Raw genomic sequence first — 16,333 nt, 5'->3', positions numbered from 1 at the left:
TACATTCCACACTACTGGCTTGGCAAAAATGTACAATAGTTAAAAATATAACATAAATTACATTCTTAATGATACCACAGATTGGCAATAAAGCAACGGCCCCTATATTTTCTATTTTATTTAGCTAGTATATCTTTAAAAGTGTGGTGAAACTAAATACATCATTCAATAAATCTCTGATTTTTTTTGATGCCGGCCGACTTTGTGAAGTCAGCCGGCATCAAAAATCCATTCCCATCAATCAGGCTCTGTGTGAACTAAGGCAATCGTTAGTTCGTGCAATCGAATCACAAAAAAAAACTATAATTTAAAAGTTTGTAAATAATATTGAATATAGGTTATGAAGCACCGCAAATAATAAATAAAAAAATGAGTGGTAGGAAACGGCAGAGGCAGATCCCACAATTTAATAAATGATGTTGATATTATTGTGAAGTGATAATGCACGTAGCCACGTACCAAGTGGGGCGCGGCCGGAGTGTCAGCGGCGGCCACTATCGGCGCCACCTCCGCTGTGAGCACTCCGCGGTTCATGCGGCGCACCTCGTCGATCCCGCGCAGGCTGACCCGCGCGCCACCGCGCCGCAAGCGCTCCAGGCGCAGGCGCGCCGGCCGGCACTGCGTTATCACACGCACGTTCCGCCGGTAGAACCGCTCGCTCACGCGACATACCCCATGCCGCCTCAACACGGCCTGGAACCCGCCACCGCTTCGGCCCTCTAAACCTCGTGTAGATCTCCGATTCAATGCTGAAGGCTTACTTACCTTTGGTAATACTACTTTCACTTTCATTCCTAATTTTTTATCTGAAATGTCCAAATACTTAGTTAAGCTATGTTAATACATAATAGTAAAGATACGTAGAAAGCGAACTTCGACTAACCGTTTAATGAATAAAAAGTATTTTATATATAATTTAATATGTTAAAAGAATTATTATCTCTAAGCTGTACAAATTTAATTTATAATAATGGTAGATTATGTTAATATAGTTGTGGTATGGAATATCTTATGGTATTCAAAAGGAATGAATTTCATCATACATAGACATCATACATAGTGCGTGCTCACAGATTTATACAGTAGTATATTTTATTCTATAATTTGCTTCCTAATTTATAATTTTTAATCTAGCTTTAAAATTGCGATGTCTTTTGTTTCTTTAACATTAAAATAATTATTTATATTATATTAGTCTAAGACCTAAGTCATCGCTAATGTCAGAGATCTTAAGAACATGTTGTCAGCCTTCAATTAGAGGCGATAGTATACTCTTAGCTTGAAAATCCCTAAGTCAATTAGACCTGGTCACCTATGTACTGGAACGACCAGAAAAAACTACTGCAGCTCGTTCCAAATGTCTTATAACTTAAATGTCAAATATTCTACAACGAAGGTAGGCTGACACAAGAAATTATTCTTACTAAACTTACCAATGTTTTTGTTCTGAGAGCACGTGGCAGGCTCATCTCCATCTATCTTCATTTCTTTTCCAGCAGCTTCTCCTGCGTCCTCACTGGGACGACCATTGCAACCGTCTGTACCAGTTTCTACGTTAGTAAAGCTCTCATCGATACTTGGATGAAACATTATATTTTCTTGCTGGCACATTTCTTCATCTAAATTTATTAATTCATTTCCTTTTCTATTGGACTCTTTTTGTCCATTACTTACAATTACTCCAGTTTCATTATTTTTTTCTTCACTTCTCGCATGCTTGCCTGTTTTATGAACGCATATGTTTTCATCGATGATAAGATTTGATTCGTCTTCTGAGCTGCTATCATTGATGTCTGCACTTTTTGTGTAACCTTTTTCATTTTCAGGTGCTGTACACATTGTGCTAATGTCACTGGAACTATTTGACTTTTTGGCAAGATCAGAGGCTTTGTTTTCATTTTCTTTCGATATCAAGCTGCAGACATTATTTGAATTAACAATTTCACAGTTATCGGTTTGTACTGCAATTCCTTCAGTTGATTCAACTCCTGCTGGCTCATCAATAATAAATGAACTACTTGATTTTGTAACAAATACATTGTCTTCATTTGAATTCTCGTCTTTATACTGTTGGTCGCCAGTAGTTGTACCATCACTTTCAACTTTCACAATAGTTTTATTGAAATTGTCAAGTCCCACACTTGTTCTACTTTCATTGACATTATTTATTTCATTTAAATAAACAGAAGAAATTCCGTTATCTAAATCATTATCGTTATTCAGATCATCAGCATCCCTACTTTGACTCTTAGCACCATTAGATGTGTTAAATTTTCTACAAAATTCCAAATCCTCGTCGGAACTGTCAAACATAATACTAACTTCAGCATTCGTCGGATCTATTGATTGGAACTGATCGATTATGTCCAAGTGTACCTCAGTATTTGATGTTGCGAGATTATCGGTATTGTTTATATTCATGTCGACAGGCTGTGACGTGTGTAGATCGTGTAGGTTCGATAGAGGCTGCGCGGGAAACACAAGATAAGACACGCACGGCGTGGAGAGGGACATGAGCGAGTCAGCAGCCAGGACAGGGACGGAGCTGTAGCTTGCCACTGAAAACAGTTCAAGTGTTAATTGCATTTTTGTGTAATTTAAATGTTTAATGTAAGTTAACAATGGACGATTGATGAAGATTTTATTAATTTGTTCAACTATATTCATAATCTAAGGCAGGAAACATGCACTTAAAATACCGAACTTTTATAAACGGTGACTCGCTATCACTCGACCAACTGGCTTCGTAGGCTATTTAAGGTATGTGCTCCATGTTTTGGGTTGATATGTTACCGGCAGTCTGTATAATTCAGGCATTGTATGGAAATCCTAAGCAACCTAAGGCGATGTAATTCCTCTGGTACGAGAGAATGTGAGCGGCGTTGATCACTTAACACCAGGTGACTCGTTCGCTCATTTGTCCTCCTTTTCCATAAAAAAAAATATATATTGAGTCACTTTTTCCTACATTATCTTGCCCAAAACTTGGCAAAGCCTATACCAAAGCTGCAAGAAAACGATATATTTAATACAATAAACATACATTAATACAAATAAACATCCATAACTCGGAAACAAACATCCATATTCATGTAATGTTTGCACCTACCGGGACCTCTCACTCAGTAGACAGGGTCACTAACCTGGGCTATATGAGTCGTCATAACTACAAATAAATAAAAAGACACCGGCGTGTTTACTGTAGTGTTGCAACAGAACTCTGCTTCTGCCGGAAGTTCTGTGTGCCTTTTAACTTCCGTCAGTCTTTTCTACAGTAAACTTTTCACCGCCCTAATATGTGTGTGTGTGTGTGTGTTGGTACTCACCAATGTCTGACAGCAGACCCATCAGCTCGGTGTCTCCCTGCAACACACACATAGTATTAGTTGGGAAACACAACCGGTTCACATATCAACATTGGCTGATGGCTTGTAACTGATGATAGTGTGATTGACAAACGAGCGTATCTGATCAGAGTCAAATAAACTTTATTCAATTAGGCTTAAGCTATGGGATTTTGAATCATCATTATAAATAAATCAGTCCATATAAACAGAGCGAAAGTGATTTCCACCGACCGAACTCCCTTGCGATACCAAAATAGGTTACTACATGTTTTTATTAAAGTACCTAACCATTACATTAACTCTAGAACTATCGCGTAAAGAAATTGCATTCCATGGTTTGGTAGAAGCTGAAAGTAAAAGTCAAATAAAGTTTGTTCAAATAGGCTTAACTAAGCGTTTTAGACTATTCATAGTAGATATTTGGTTTAAATAACTGCATCTACCAAATGTTCAAAAAAAGTTGGGAGTTTTAAAAAAATATTAAGAGTTTGTAAGGTACATAATTAAAATTATGAATAGTGTTCAAATTGAAAAAGCGTTAAAATGTCAAATTATTGACTGACACATAATAAGGCGACGTCTTTAAGCACACAATCGAGCAGATCGAGTGCACACGATTATAATACAGCATAATGCGGAGATAGCACTGACCTCTACTATATACCACTGGATTGGCGGCTATCAAAGTGCTTTTGTGCCTGTTTGATATTCGCCATTTTGGCGCTGTTGGTCATGTAGCGAGAGTCTGCGGTACTAAAACTAGTGATGACAACCTCAGCAAACAACAATAGATAGTGGGAAACTATTTACAAAAAAAAATTGTGTACTTCATTACGTTGATTAAGTATTAATATATTATTGAGGTATAAAATAGCACAAAAACAAGCGAAATTAATTCAAAATGCAAAAATACTTCAGAGCATTGTACGTTCCTTCGCAGCCAATTGTATTATACGTCAAAATTAGTTCTCTTGACGCGAGTGGCGCTTCAAATAGGCACAAAAAATTTGCTGTCAAACGTATGGAATAGCCTGTCCAGTGGTATTTATACAGGTCAGTGGGAGATAGTAACTCTAATAATAGCATTTTCAAATATCAATTTTTTTAGCACATTAATTTGAATTTTTGTTCTCTCCGGACAACACACTCTGTTGTTAACCCTAAGTAAGCACAGCGATGGCAAAACAAAGATTGTCTCTAAAATTACAGCGCGCAAAATATTATCGTCGTTTCGATGGAGACTTAAGTACCGGTCGGAGCTCACCATGTTCATATCGTCCAACACGAAGCCGTGCTGCACCAGCGACGTCCACGACGGAACCGGCGACGCCTGCGTGCTGGGGAACCTGCACAGACACACATACTGTTTAGAGGCTCGGACTAATTATTACACTGGTCAGAGCTATAGCTCACTTTAAGTTGTTGCCACTCTTAAAAAAGGCATTTATTTTCTCAAAATTGATTCGTTTATAAGTAATTCTTTTTGATATCATTTCTAATATACTATACACTACTACCGCTTCGGAAACAAATGGCACTCTGAGAGAGAAGAAGCGGCGCAAGAAACTCTTCCAGCATTCCTTTTTTTTTCGCTCTTGTTAATGAAATATACAATATATGTCATTGCTAATACTATAAAATAATCAGTTGTAAGTAGTAGTAGTAGTAGTAAAGAGGATTAACGACAGAGACATTTTTTAATAAAACATTTAAATTTATTTATAAATAATGCCTGAACAGTGGTTGGGAATTAATTATAAAAGTGCCATTTACCCTTAAAGCTATTATGTATCTTATTAAGCCTACTAGAACTAGTTATAAGCAATCCCTTATTAACCGACTTCAAAAAAGGAGGAATTTTTTCAATTCGTCGGTATTTTTTTATTTTATGTTTGTAACCTCAAAACTTTCGACTGGGTGAACCGATTTCGAAAATTCTTTTTTTATTTGAAAGGTAGTGCTTCTCGTGAGGTCCTATTGTAATTTGGTCCAGATCTGATAAATGGCATCCATGAGAATACCATAAAAGTCTTAAATTTGCTATACGTATGTAGACTACAAATTTACGAATAAATCAATATCGCGCCAACCGATATTGATGATTTTTTTATTGAAAAGGATATACTTCAAAGTTTCTATCTATTGTTTTGGAATAGCGTTTTTGAAGTCAGTTGTGTTTTTGTTAATTTTTTTTAAAAGGCATAAAGGCATTTATTTTCTCAAAATTGATTCCTTTAGATTTCTTTTTGATGTCATTTCTTATACTACTAGATACTACTACCGCTTCGGAAACAAATGGCGCTCAGAGAGAGAAGAAGCGGCGCAAGAAACTCTCCCAGCATTCTTTTTTTGCGCTCTTTTCAATAAAAATATACAATATTGTACAGTCATTTCTATCGCTATAAAATAATCACAATCTAGTCCCAGGCTGTCCGATCATTTAGATATTCAGCAGTGGAGTAATAGGATTTACGACAGAGCCTGAACAGTGGCTGGGACTTTATTGTAGAAGTGTATACATTTACCCTTTCAGCTATTATGTATCTTATGAAGCCTACTAGAATTAGTTACAAGCAATCCCTTATTTCTAGTGTTATAATAATGAAAATCACTATTAAGAGCAAAAAGGTGACGATTTTTGTGAACATATATTAAATTTTCATAAATGTACTGACAATGAACAGTCATAATATTTATTTCTTTAATTTTTTCTTTGAGAGACTGTCTATAACCAAGCCGATATATAGCACGAACAGCTCTCTATTGCAGTGCAAACACTATATCAATGTCAGCAGCATGAACCCATATTAAAATACCGTACGTCATGATGCTGTGAAAATAACTAAAGTACACTAATCTAGCGGTCGCAACATTCGTGTACTCTCTAATCTTTCTAACTGCATATGCCGCAGAGCTGAGTCAATCTCAATCAAGATGGGCAATATGTGGACCCCACTGAAGCTTTTTATCTTACGTGATACCCAAGAAGACCGTAGTGTCCACAAGTTCCAATCTCTGGTCATTTATAAGTTCGTTGGTTTGTGCCTCCGCTGTGTTTGGTGTAATGAACCGTAAATACTTTGTTTTTTTACTGTTTAAGTGCAGATTATTCGTCTCAAACCAACGCACTATCTTTGAGAGTGCATTGCTTACCTCGTCATCAATATCCGCACGTCGCTACACTTTAAAAATAAGTGAAGTATAATCAGCAAACAATACAATCTCATGGCTATCATCTACCACAAACGGTAGATCGTTAATATATATAAGAAACAAGAAAGGACTGAGAATAGAACCCTGTGGAACACCTATTCCTATTCTATTCTATTTACCCGAAGACCGTTTGCCATTTACATCGACTATCTGAACTCTTTCGCTTAAATATGATTTAACAGATTTAGGACTCTATTTTTCATTCCATAATGTTTTAGTTTTAGGAGTAAAGTTTCATGGTGGACGCAGTCAAATGCTTTTGACAAATCACAAAAAATGCCCAATGCATCCTGTGACTCTTCCCAGTCGTCAAAGATGTGCTCAATGAGTCTAGTACCCGCATTAATTGTTGATAAGCCCCTACTGAAACGAATGAAAGAGTTTTTAGTGTTATAATAATGAAAATTACTATTAAGATCAAAAAGGTATACTATATGTATTGTCCATTTCTCGAAATCTTTGCATGAGTAATAAGGAAAGCTCATGTAAGTTGGCAACGTCGCACGTGTAAATCGTGTCAGCTTGAGTGACACCGAGTCGGTCTAGTCGGTCATAACATTGCGATTTGGTTCATACGTAAGTGAATAACAACTAATTATTCATAATACTTAGTTATTTTGTATTACATATCCGATAAAAATTAAAGATAATAAATATTCTCAGTATGATAACAAATCTACAACTACTACAAGTAGAAATAACATACACAAATAGAAAACAATTGGCACGCATTTGAAGCTCACTCCGTCCAGTGTAATTATTGGTCCGAGGTTTGAGGCAATACGTTCAACTAAATACAACAATAAACACACACACACACACATAATCACGCCTACCATACGCGCTCGCGGGTTGCGGACCTTTCCTCTTCTCAAAATGTCCCCAATTCCCACACTTGCCTTATATTTTATATGTCAATTAAAGTGCCGAATTAATCATTTTACGATATAATGAAATATTTAAATATTTATGTATTTTTTTAATTAAAAGTTCGGGTCATCATAAATCAAAAGACTACGGGCCTCTTCACTTTAATTCGTACCAAAATTCATGCACGATGCGATACTCGAACCCGCACCTCTCGGGTTCCGTTCGAGCGCTATTACCAACTGTGCCAACCGTCCGAGTGCCGCAACCAACGTAAATCTTGGTATATATGATACGTCTTGTTCAACTCTCAGGTCGTGGCTCAGTTTGTAATATCCATTACAAACAATAAATCAGTGCCAAGCAATCATAATATAGTAGAAACATCCCACCGAGAAGTATTTTAATTATTTTAATATTATATCAGAAACCTGACTCAGAGCTCCGTCACAGACTCCATAAGTATCGACCGTCACCGGAGCCACTAGCGCCAGTCGAACTACGCAGGAACTAACTTATTATCCACCAGTAGCCGCACGACTGAGGCGACCTCGAGCACGTGATAAGATTTTCTTTCTTTTTTTTTTCAATATCTTTATTATGATATGAAATTACTTTCTTTCTTTTTCTTTCTTAATAACACTGTCTTTTCTACATACTGTTTTACAACAGTATGTAGAAAAGACAGTGTAAATTAAGTCCTGACATATCATCATTGTATGTGAGCTAGTCAGCTTGATAGTTGTCAAAATATTAACGTGGCTTTTAGATTTTTTTGGCAATTATAAAATTGTAATTTGGAAAGTAGTCGTTGGTTTATTGAACCCGGTTGTGTGCTCAATAGGGTTGGGACAGTGTGTGTGAAAGGAGCCGAGACTGTACTCCCATGACTTCGCCGGTACCCGTTAAGTAGGCCCTCCTTACTTCTATTTAGAGGGCACTGTATGTTGATTAGGTTATAGGTTCTACTGCAAACTAGATTTTTTTTATGCCAATGGGGGACGAGACGATCAGGACGATCAGCTGATGGTGATTGATAGGTACTGCCCGCAATTACAATGCAGTGCCGCTGAGGATTCTTGAAAAACCCAAAAACTCTGAGCGGCACTACAATTGCGCTCGTCACCCTGAGACATAAGATGTTAAGTCTCATTTGCCCAGTAATTTCACTAGCTACGGCGCCTTTCAGACCGAAACACAGTACTGCTTACACATTACTGCTGCACGGTAGATAAAGGCTCCGTTGTGGTACCCATAATATGGAGCCTGCGCAGGAACTGGTGAGACGGCGCGGTGAGTGAAATGAACATATTATGTAACTCTGAACAATGGCCGTGTAACAAGTTCTACATAAACAGGCAATTTGCTTCCATTGCCTCTTTCTTTATTATCCAGTCCGGACGCAACAGCACTCACCGCTCGAGCAGGAGACAACTAAGCCGCGGCGGAACTTACATACGTCCACTCACCGCTCGAGCAGGAGACAACTAAGCCGCGGCGGAACCTCTCTAAGTCCACTCACCGCTCGAGCAGGAGACAACTAAGCCGCGGCGGAACCTCTCTAAGTCCACTCACCGCTCGAGCAGGAGACAACTAAGCCGCGGCAGAACCTCTCTAAGTCCACTCACCGCTCGAGCAGGAGACAACTAAGCCGCGGCGGAACCTCTCTAAGTCCACTCACCGCTCGAGCAGGAGACAACTATGCCGCGGCGGAACTTACATACGTCCACTCACCGCTCGAGCAGGAGACAACTAAGCCGCGGCGGAACCTCTCTAAGTCCACTCACCGCTCGAGCAGGAGACAACTAAGCCGCGGCGGAACCTCTCTAAGTCCACTCACCGCTCGAGCAGGAGACAACTAAGCCGCGGCGGAACCTCTCTAAGTCCACTCACCGCTCGAGCAGGAGACAACTAAGCCGCGGCGGAACCTCTCTAAGTCCACTCACCGCTCGAGCAGGAGACAACTAAGCCGCGGCGGAACCTCTCTAAGTCCACTCACCGCTCGAGCAGGAGACAACTAAGCCGCGGCGGAACCTCTCTAAGTCCACTCACCGCTCGAGCAGGAGACAACTAAGCCGCGGCGGAACCTCTCTAAGTCCACTCACCGCTCGAGCAGGAGACAACTAAGCCGCGGCGGAACCTCTCTAAGTCCACTCACCGCTCGAGCAGGAGACAACTAAGCCGCGGCGGAACCTCTCTAAGTCCACTCACCGCTCGAGCAGGAGACAACTAAGCCGCGGCGGAACCTCTCTAAGTCCACTCACCGCTCGAGCAGGAGACAACTAAGCCGCGGCGGAACCTCTCTAAGTCCACTCACCGCTCGAGCAGGAGACAACTAAGCCGCGGCGGAACCTGCATACGTCCACTCCCGTCGGGCGCCGCGAGCCGACTGGTCGTGGCACGCAGCTCGTGCCAGCGCCTCTGGAGCACGCAGCGCGACACCGAGCGGCCACTGGATACAATTAACATTATATATTAATAATACTGTTGCGACTTTCTACAATATCATAAGACTTTCAAAAGGGTGGATACATGTAAATTATATTTAGTTCAATTTTTTATTTTATTTTATAATTATTGACTTTATCTTAAATCAATCATTCTATTTACAGCAGCTACAACAACTTGTTCAGCTATTCTAGCATTAACCCTCTAACTCTTTTAAGATCAATATATACAGCTTCATCATTTCACAAATTATTTTAGTTACAAGTAATGATAAAAATACTCAATCGTACTAACGGAAACGAGTACGATTGAGTTCTCGTTTAATTCTTGGAGGCTTACAAAACCCACATTATCTTTAATGTAAGGCTTACACACCGTGTCGTCAGTAACAGAACATTGAGTAGTTTATGCGCTCACTAATAATACTGTGTGTGATTGTAGTCAATGTCTATACAACTGTAAACATTATTTTATCAATTTACAACTTTAGAAAACTTACAGCTAGGTACATACTTAAAAATTTATCTTTTATAAAACAGAAAGCTATTTACAAGTTTTCACAAATAAAATACTTACGCTTTCATAATCTACATTTACTTTATATAAAATAATAGTTATTTATGCAACTGTTGTGTAATTAGAGGTATTAAAACACGAATGTGGGTTGGCTCGTTGAACTCGGCTTCGCCTCGTGTGATAATAGTATCACATGAGTGTTTTAATACCTAATTATCAACAGTTGCATACAAGACTTTATCTACACCCAGAATACACCCTCTAAAAGATTCTGAAACAGCTTACTGCTAACATTGAAACAGCCAGTCCTAATAGTAACCTAATATCATCCCTTACTGATTATATACAAATAAACCAAGAATTAATGAAACAATTATTAATTTTAGTAGTAATTTACATTTTGTATAGTGCAATTATAAAAATTCACTTGAATATTATGTTATTTTGCAGCGTTTAAAATATCCGGCAGTGTGCTGTCAAAACTTGAATCGCTCATTTTTTCAAGAAAAATGGCGGGGTTTCGAATAACCTAAATATTTTTACGGCGCGCCATGTTCTGGTAGTGGGGAACGCGCGTAAACGAAAATGTTCTTTTTTTTTAATTCATACAGATACCACGCATCGAGCAATAAGAATGTGGCTGTCCGTTGAAACTCTTTGCGCATGAAGTGATCAAAAAAAACAAAGGAGTATTGTTATGAAATTCAGTACAACATTACAACACTCGCTTGTATTGTGTAATGGTTATTAGGACATTGGGTGTTTTAATGTTGGCAATAAGCTAACTGTTTCAGAATCTTTAATAGAGGTTTTAAAGCATACCGTAGATAAAAATATTAAATGAACATTCACCTGCTAACATAGGCGAAGTGCACCACTCTCCAAACGTTCCTCAACCAGTTCTTGTAAGCGATCGACGGCTCCGTCAAGGGGTCGGAGGGATCCGGCCCCTCGTCCTCGACCCCAAACACCACGTCCTTCACACGTACAGGCTTCGGCAGCCGCATCACCGCGACGCTGATCAGAATCAACAAGAACTCCAGCGAATCTTGATCTGTTATGAATTCTCCATTCAACTTGCCGTCCTGAAAACCGAATATACGAAGTCAAACAGTAAGCCAAAAAAACTAAGTTACGACACCGACTTAAAAACCTATCACATACCAAAAATAAATCTAAAAGATAAAACGATCATAGGTATAATGTTTGCTAATAACACTCATAATATTAGAAATACGGACCTAATTAAAAATATAGAAAAATTAATTAATATTTGCAATAACACTAAATCTAAAGTGATGATGTGTACATTCCCATACTCCTCGGGTTTGACACAGGAGCAAAATAGAAAAAAAATTAAATTAAATATAACTTTGTATAATGCGACATTCCACAATAATGAAAATTTAATTTTATTTGACACAAATAAATCAATGGTAACCTATACCTACCATTTAGAGTTAAGCGACAGCTGGCTACTTTAGTAGCTTTTAGTCTTAGTCAACAAACTACTTCCTCTGTAGTGTTATTTAATAAACATGCCTCTATTGGGCATAATTGTAAAATAATCGACATACAAGCCTCTATTGGGAAATGTATTATTACTAATGTACAAAAATATTACAATGAAGATTTTTCTTCAATTAATTTAAATTGAGTTATTTGACAAGGGAGGACAACTCTTGCAATATCATACAAAATATAAAGCTCATTAATATTTCACCACCACATTGAGAGAGCTTGTATACAACTAGAGCAATTTATTATTGTAAGAAACCCCCCCCCCCCCTTGCATCAGATGAACAATTCCAACATAGAAAGGAGGAGGCACTATCAAAAGCCTTAAAAATTTATTTCAAAGTTTTAATTGGTTCAATGTATTTTGGGAACCTACTAGAATCACTTCTACAACAGCAACCTGTTTAGATAATATTTTTACAAATGTTACTATTACTAGTAAACTCATAATTAATGATCTTCAGTCCGACCATAGTGGGCAACTTATAAAAGTAAATACAAGATTGGACAATGTCAGACCAAAAAAGGTGACGATTATACCAGCTACGGGTAGCCGTCTTGAGAGGTTTAGAAATAATTTGGTAATCATAATAATGGTATTTGGTAATTGGAATACGATACAATTTTTACACTGTGGTAAAAACTGCTAATTTTCACTATAACTTAGTCTTCAATTCCTTCTGTGAGGAATTTGACAGGATTTTTACTCCAGTAACGGTGACATACAAACATTGTTTTAATGATTGGGCAACAATGGGCATCCACAAAAGTCGTAAACGGTTATATAACCTTTATTATGAGAAACATTACAATAATAGTGAAGAATTTAAAATATATGTAAAAAAATACTCCAAGCTCTTTAAAGTAGTCATGAAGCGAAAACACGTTTCATTGCAGATAAAATTAAAAACAGTAATAATAAAGTTAAAGCGACTTGGAGTGTAATTAACAATGAAACTGGTAGATCGAATTGCCATCGATTGTAACACCTCTATCTGTTTAAATATTAATAATCGCGTTATAAATTCGGAAATAGAAATTGCATATGAATTTGATAAATACTTCTCCGAAATCCCGATTATAACGACCAAAGACCTTAACTCTTCACCAAAAGCAGCACATAACTTGCTTAAATTACACGCACCAGTAACTTCCACTGATTTGAAATTTAAGTATGTTACAGGTAGCGATATAATAAAAATCTTCAAATTAATTAACCTAAAAAATACAAAAGACCTATGGGGCCATTCGACCAATATTGTAAAATACATACTTGACATTATAGCACCTGAATTAGCAATAATATTTAATGAATGCATAGATGAGGGTGTGTTCCCTGACCTCATGAAATACTGCAAAGTTATACGTTTGTTTAAATCGGGCAGTTCTTTTGACCCTGCTAATTTCAGACCTATTTCAGTACTGCATGTTTTTAGTAAAATTTTTGAAAAACTTTTGCTTCAACTACAGCTACAAATGCATTTTTGTAAATTAATGAACAAAAATCAATTTGGTTTCACTAGGAGCTTATCAACAATTAATGCGGGTACTAGACTCATTGAGCACATCTTTGACGCCTGGGAAGAGTCACAGGATGCATTGGGCATTTTTTGTGATTTGTCCAAAGCATTTTACTGCGTCCACCATGAAACTTTACTCCTAAAACTAAAGCATTATGGAGTGAAAAATAGAGCCCTACATCTGTTAAAATCATATTTAAGCGAAAGAGTTCAGATAGTCGATGTAAATGGCAATCGGTCTTCGGGTAAACCTGTGGGAATAGGTGTTCCACAGGGTTCTATTCTCGGTCCTATCTTGTTTCTTATATATATTAACGATCTACCGTTTGTGGTAGATGATAGCCATGAGATTGTATTGTTCGCTGATGATACTTCACTTATTTTTAAAGTGAAGCGACGTGCAGATATTGATGATGAGGTAAACAATGCACTCTGAAAGATAGTGCGATGGTTTGATTCGAATAATCTGCACTTAAACAGTAAAAAAACAAAGTGTTTACTATTCTTTACACCAAACACAGCGGAGGTACAAACCAACGTACTTATAAATGACCAGAGATTGGAACTTGTGGATAATACGGTCTTCTTGGGTATCACGTTAGATAAAAAGCTTCAGTGGGGTCCACATATTGCCCATCCAGCAGATAGACTCAGCTCTGCGGCATATGCAGTTACAAAGATTAGAGAGTACACGAATGTTGCGACCGCTAGATTAGTGTACTTCAGTTATGTTCACAGCATCATAACGTACGGTATTTTACTATGGGGTCATGCTGCTGACATTGATATAGTGGTTGCTCTGCAAAAGAGAGCTGTTCGTGCTATATATCAGTTTGGTTATAGACAGTCTGTCAAAGAAAAATTTAAAGAAATAAATATTATGACTGTTTATTGTCAGTACATTTATGAAAATTTAATATATGTTCACAAAAATCGTCACCTTTTTGCTCTTAATAGTGATTTTCATTATTATAACACTAGAAATAAGGGATTGCTTGTAAGTAATTCTAGTAGGCTTTATAAGATACATAATAGCTTTAAGAGTAAATGTATACACTTCTATAATAAAGTCCCAGCCACTGTTCAGGCATTATCTATAAATAAATTTAAATGTTTTATAAAAAAAAATGGCTCTGTCGTAAATCCTATTACTCCACTGCTGAATATCTAAATGATCGGACAGCCTAGGACTAGATTGTGATTATTTTATAGCGATAGAAATGGCTGTACAATATTGTATATTTTTATTGAAAAGAGCGCAAAAAAAGAATGCTGGGAGAGTTTCTTGCGCCGCTTCTTCTCTCTCAGAGCGCCATTTGTTTCCGAAGCGGTAGTAGTATCTAGTAGTTATTAGAAATGACATGAAAAAGAATTCTAAAGGAATCAATTTTGAGAAAATAAATGCCTTTTATGCCTTTTTATCAATAGGTAGCACATATAAATAATAAAATTGTTGCGTAGCAACGCTTCGAAGTATATGACGAGAGTTGTCAAACTTCAAGACATTGTTAATTTCAACAGCTCCGTCAGCAATACTCGTAGCTCAGCGGAAAAGTGTTTACTTTAGACACTGTAGACCCGGGTTCGATACACCTACCAGTGTATGGAATTTTTTGGGTTTTTGTAAAGTTAATGGAAATTTCTAGTGAGTTCAGGATCAAATCGAACAGAAAAAAAGGGATGGAAAATGTGTAAGCAGGATAAAAATAGTTAAAAGAATTTTCTAGTACAATTTCAATTTAAAGATGGAATGGGAGAATCATTTTGAAAATGGAACAGATCCGGGGGTATCTAAGCCGTACTAAGCGTGACGTACGGCAGTTCTAGTTCTGACTCGATAGTGTAAAGAAGAAAATAAGAAGTAGTGAAAAGTGGAAGTGTTCCAAGAAGAAGAAAATAGAAGAGACCTAGTGTTCGGTGCAGTGTGACGCGTTGAAGGTACTGCCGCCCACAACAGGAACAGCGGCAGACCGGCAAGTGCAAGTTCAGAAAAAGTGAACGCAAATAAAGACTCATTCCTATAAGCGGAGTATTATTTCCAATCCCTGACCCACTCTCGTGTCAATTGGTGTCAGAAGTGGGATTGGAAAGATGCCATTAGTGCCCAGGAACGAGAAGGATGGCCACGCGAGCGGGAGCAGCTGCAGCGGCAGAGGATGAGTCACAAGAAGCATCCAGCTCTGGACTCAGTGCGACCGTGTCAGCACCGCAGACACCTGCCGTAGACATCAGCGCGCTCATGCAGCAGATGACCGCCATGATGCAAGAGCAAGCGCGCCGACAGGAGGAGCAAGCGCGCCGACAGAAGGAGCAAGCACGCCGACAGGAGGAGCAGCTGCGGGGCTTGCGAGAGGAACAAGCGCGCCGACAGGAGGAGCAAGTGCGCCGACAGGAGGAGCAAGTGCGCCGACAGGAGGAGCAAGTGCGCCGACAGGAGGAGCAAGTGCGCCGACAGGAAGAGGAAGCACGTCGATAGGAGGAGCAGCTGCGAGGTCTGATGAAGGCCTCTCCAAGGAAATTTTATCTGTGGTGCAGAAAAACTCCGCCCGGATTGACGCTGTGGAAAAAGAGATCGCCCGTATTGACACTGTAGAAAAGGAGATCGCCCGGATTGACACAGTGGAAAGGAAGATGGGGGAGATGGAAGCAACCATTCATCAGCTCAATAGGAAGGTCGTGTGTGGAGGTCCTTCAGCCTGCGGAATCACATCGACCAGAAGTTTGAAAGTACCCCCTTACGACGGCAAGTCTTCCTGGGCCGCCTTCAAGCTACAATTAGAGACGGTCAGAAGGGCAAGTGGTTGGAGTGACCAAGAAGCACACTCTGCCCTCACACTAGCGCTGCGTGACGAAGCACTTCCCGTATTGGAAGCACTCAGCGCTGGGAAGGAGGAAGTAACCTAC

General features: G+C 38.7%; 1 protein-coding gene across 20 annotated transcripts in view; it reads right to left on the bottom strand.

The window, feature by feature from the left end:
- The window catches only part of LOC126975374 (uncharacterized), a 59,539-nt gene that overhangs the window by 20,984 nt on the left and 22,222 nt on the right, over positions 1 to 16,333 (bottom strand). For 2 of the 20 annotated variants that reach the window (XM_050823219.1, XM_050823220.1), the window contains exons 7-12: positions 11,244 to 11,476; positions 9,745 to 9,879; positions 4,612 to 4,693; positions 3,327 to 3,363; positions 1,434 to 2,558; positions 460 to 806 (exon numbers count right to left, since the gene is read on the bottom strand). In XM_050823219.1, coding sequence (XP_050679176.1) covers positions 460 to 806; positions 1,434 to 2,558; positions 3,327 to 3,363; positions 4,612 to 4,693; positions 9,745 to 9,879; positions 11,244 to 11,476 — 1,959 coding nt within the window. Of the gene's footprint in view, positions 1 to 459; positions 807 to 1,433; positions 2,559 to 3,326; positions 3,364 to 4,611; positions 4,694 to 8,843; positions 8,868 to 8,896; positions 8,921 to 8,949; positions 8,974 to 9,002; positions 9,030 to 9,055; positions 9,080 to 9,108; positions 9,123 to 9,161; positions 9,186 to 9,214; positions 9,239 to 9,267; positions 9,292 to 9,320; positions 9,345 to 9,373; positions 9,398 to 9,426; positions 9,451 to 9,479; positions 9,504 to 9,532; positions 9,557 to 9,585; positions 9,610 to 9,638; positions 9,663 to 9,691; positions 9,716 to 9,744; positions 9,880 to 11,243; positions 11,477 to 16,333 lie in introns of those variants that run through there. The other 18 variants (XM_050823221.1, XM_050823223.1, XM_050823224.1 and 15 more) reach the window with 18 other exon arrangements.

Source organism: Leptidea sinapis, chromosome 35 (assembly GCF_905404315.1).
Source record: "Leptidea sinapis chromosome 35, ilLepSina1.1, whole genome shotgun sequence".
Classification (NCBI taxonomy): domain Eukaryota; kingdom Metazoa; phylum Arthropoda; class Insecta; order Lepidoptera; family Pieridae; genus Leptidea; species Leptidea sinapis.
This window is presented reverse-complemented; position numbering and strand designations above follow the sequence as displayed.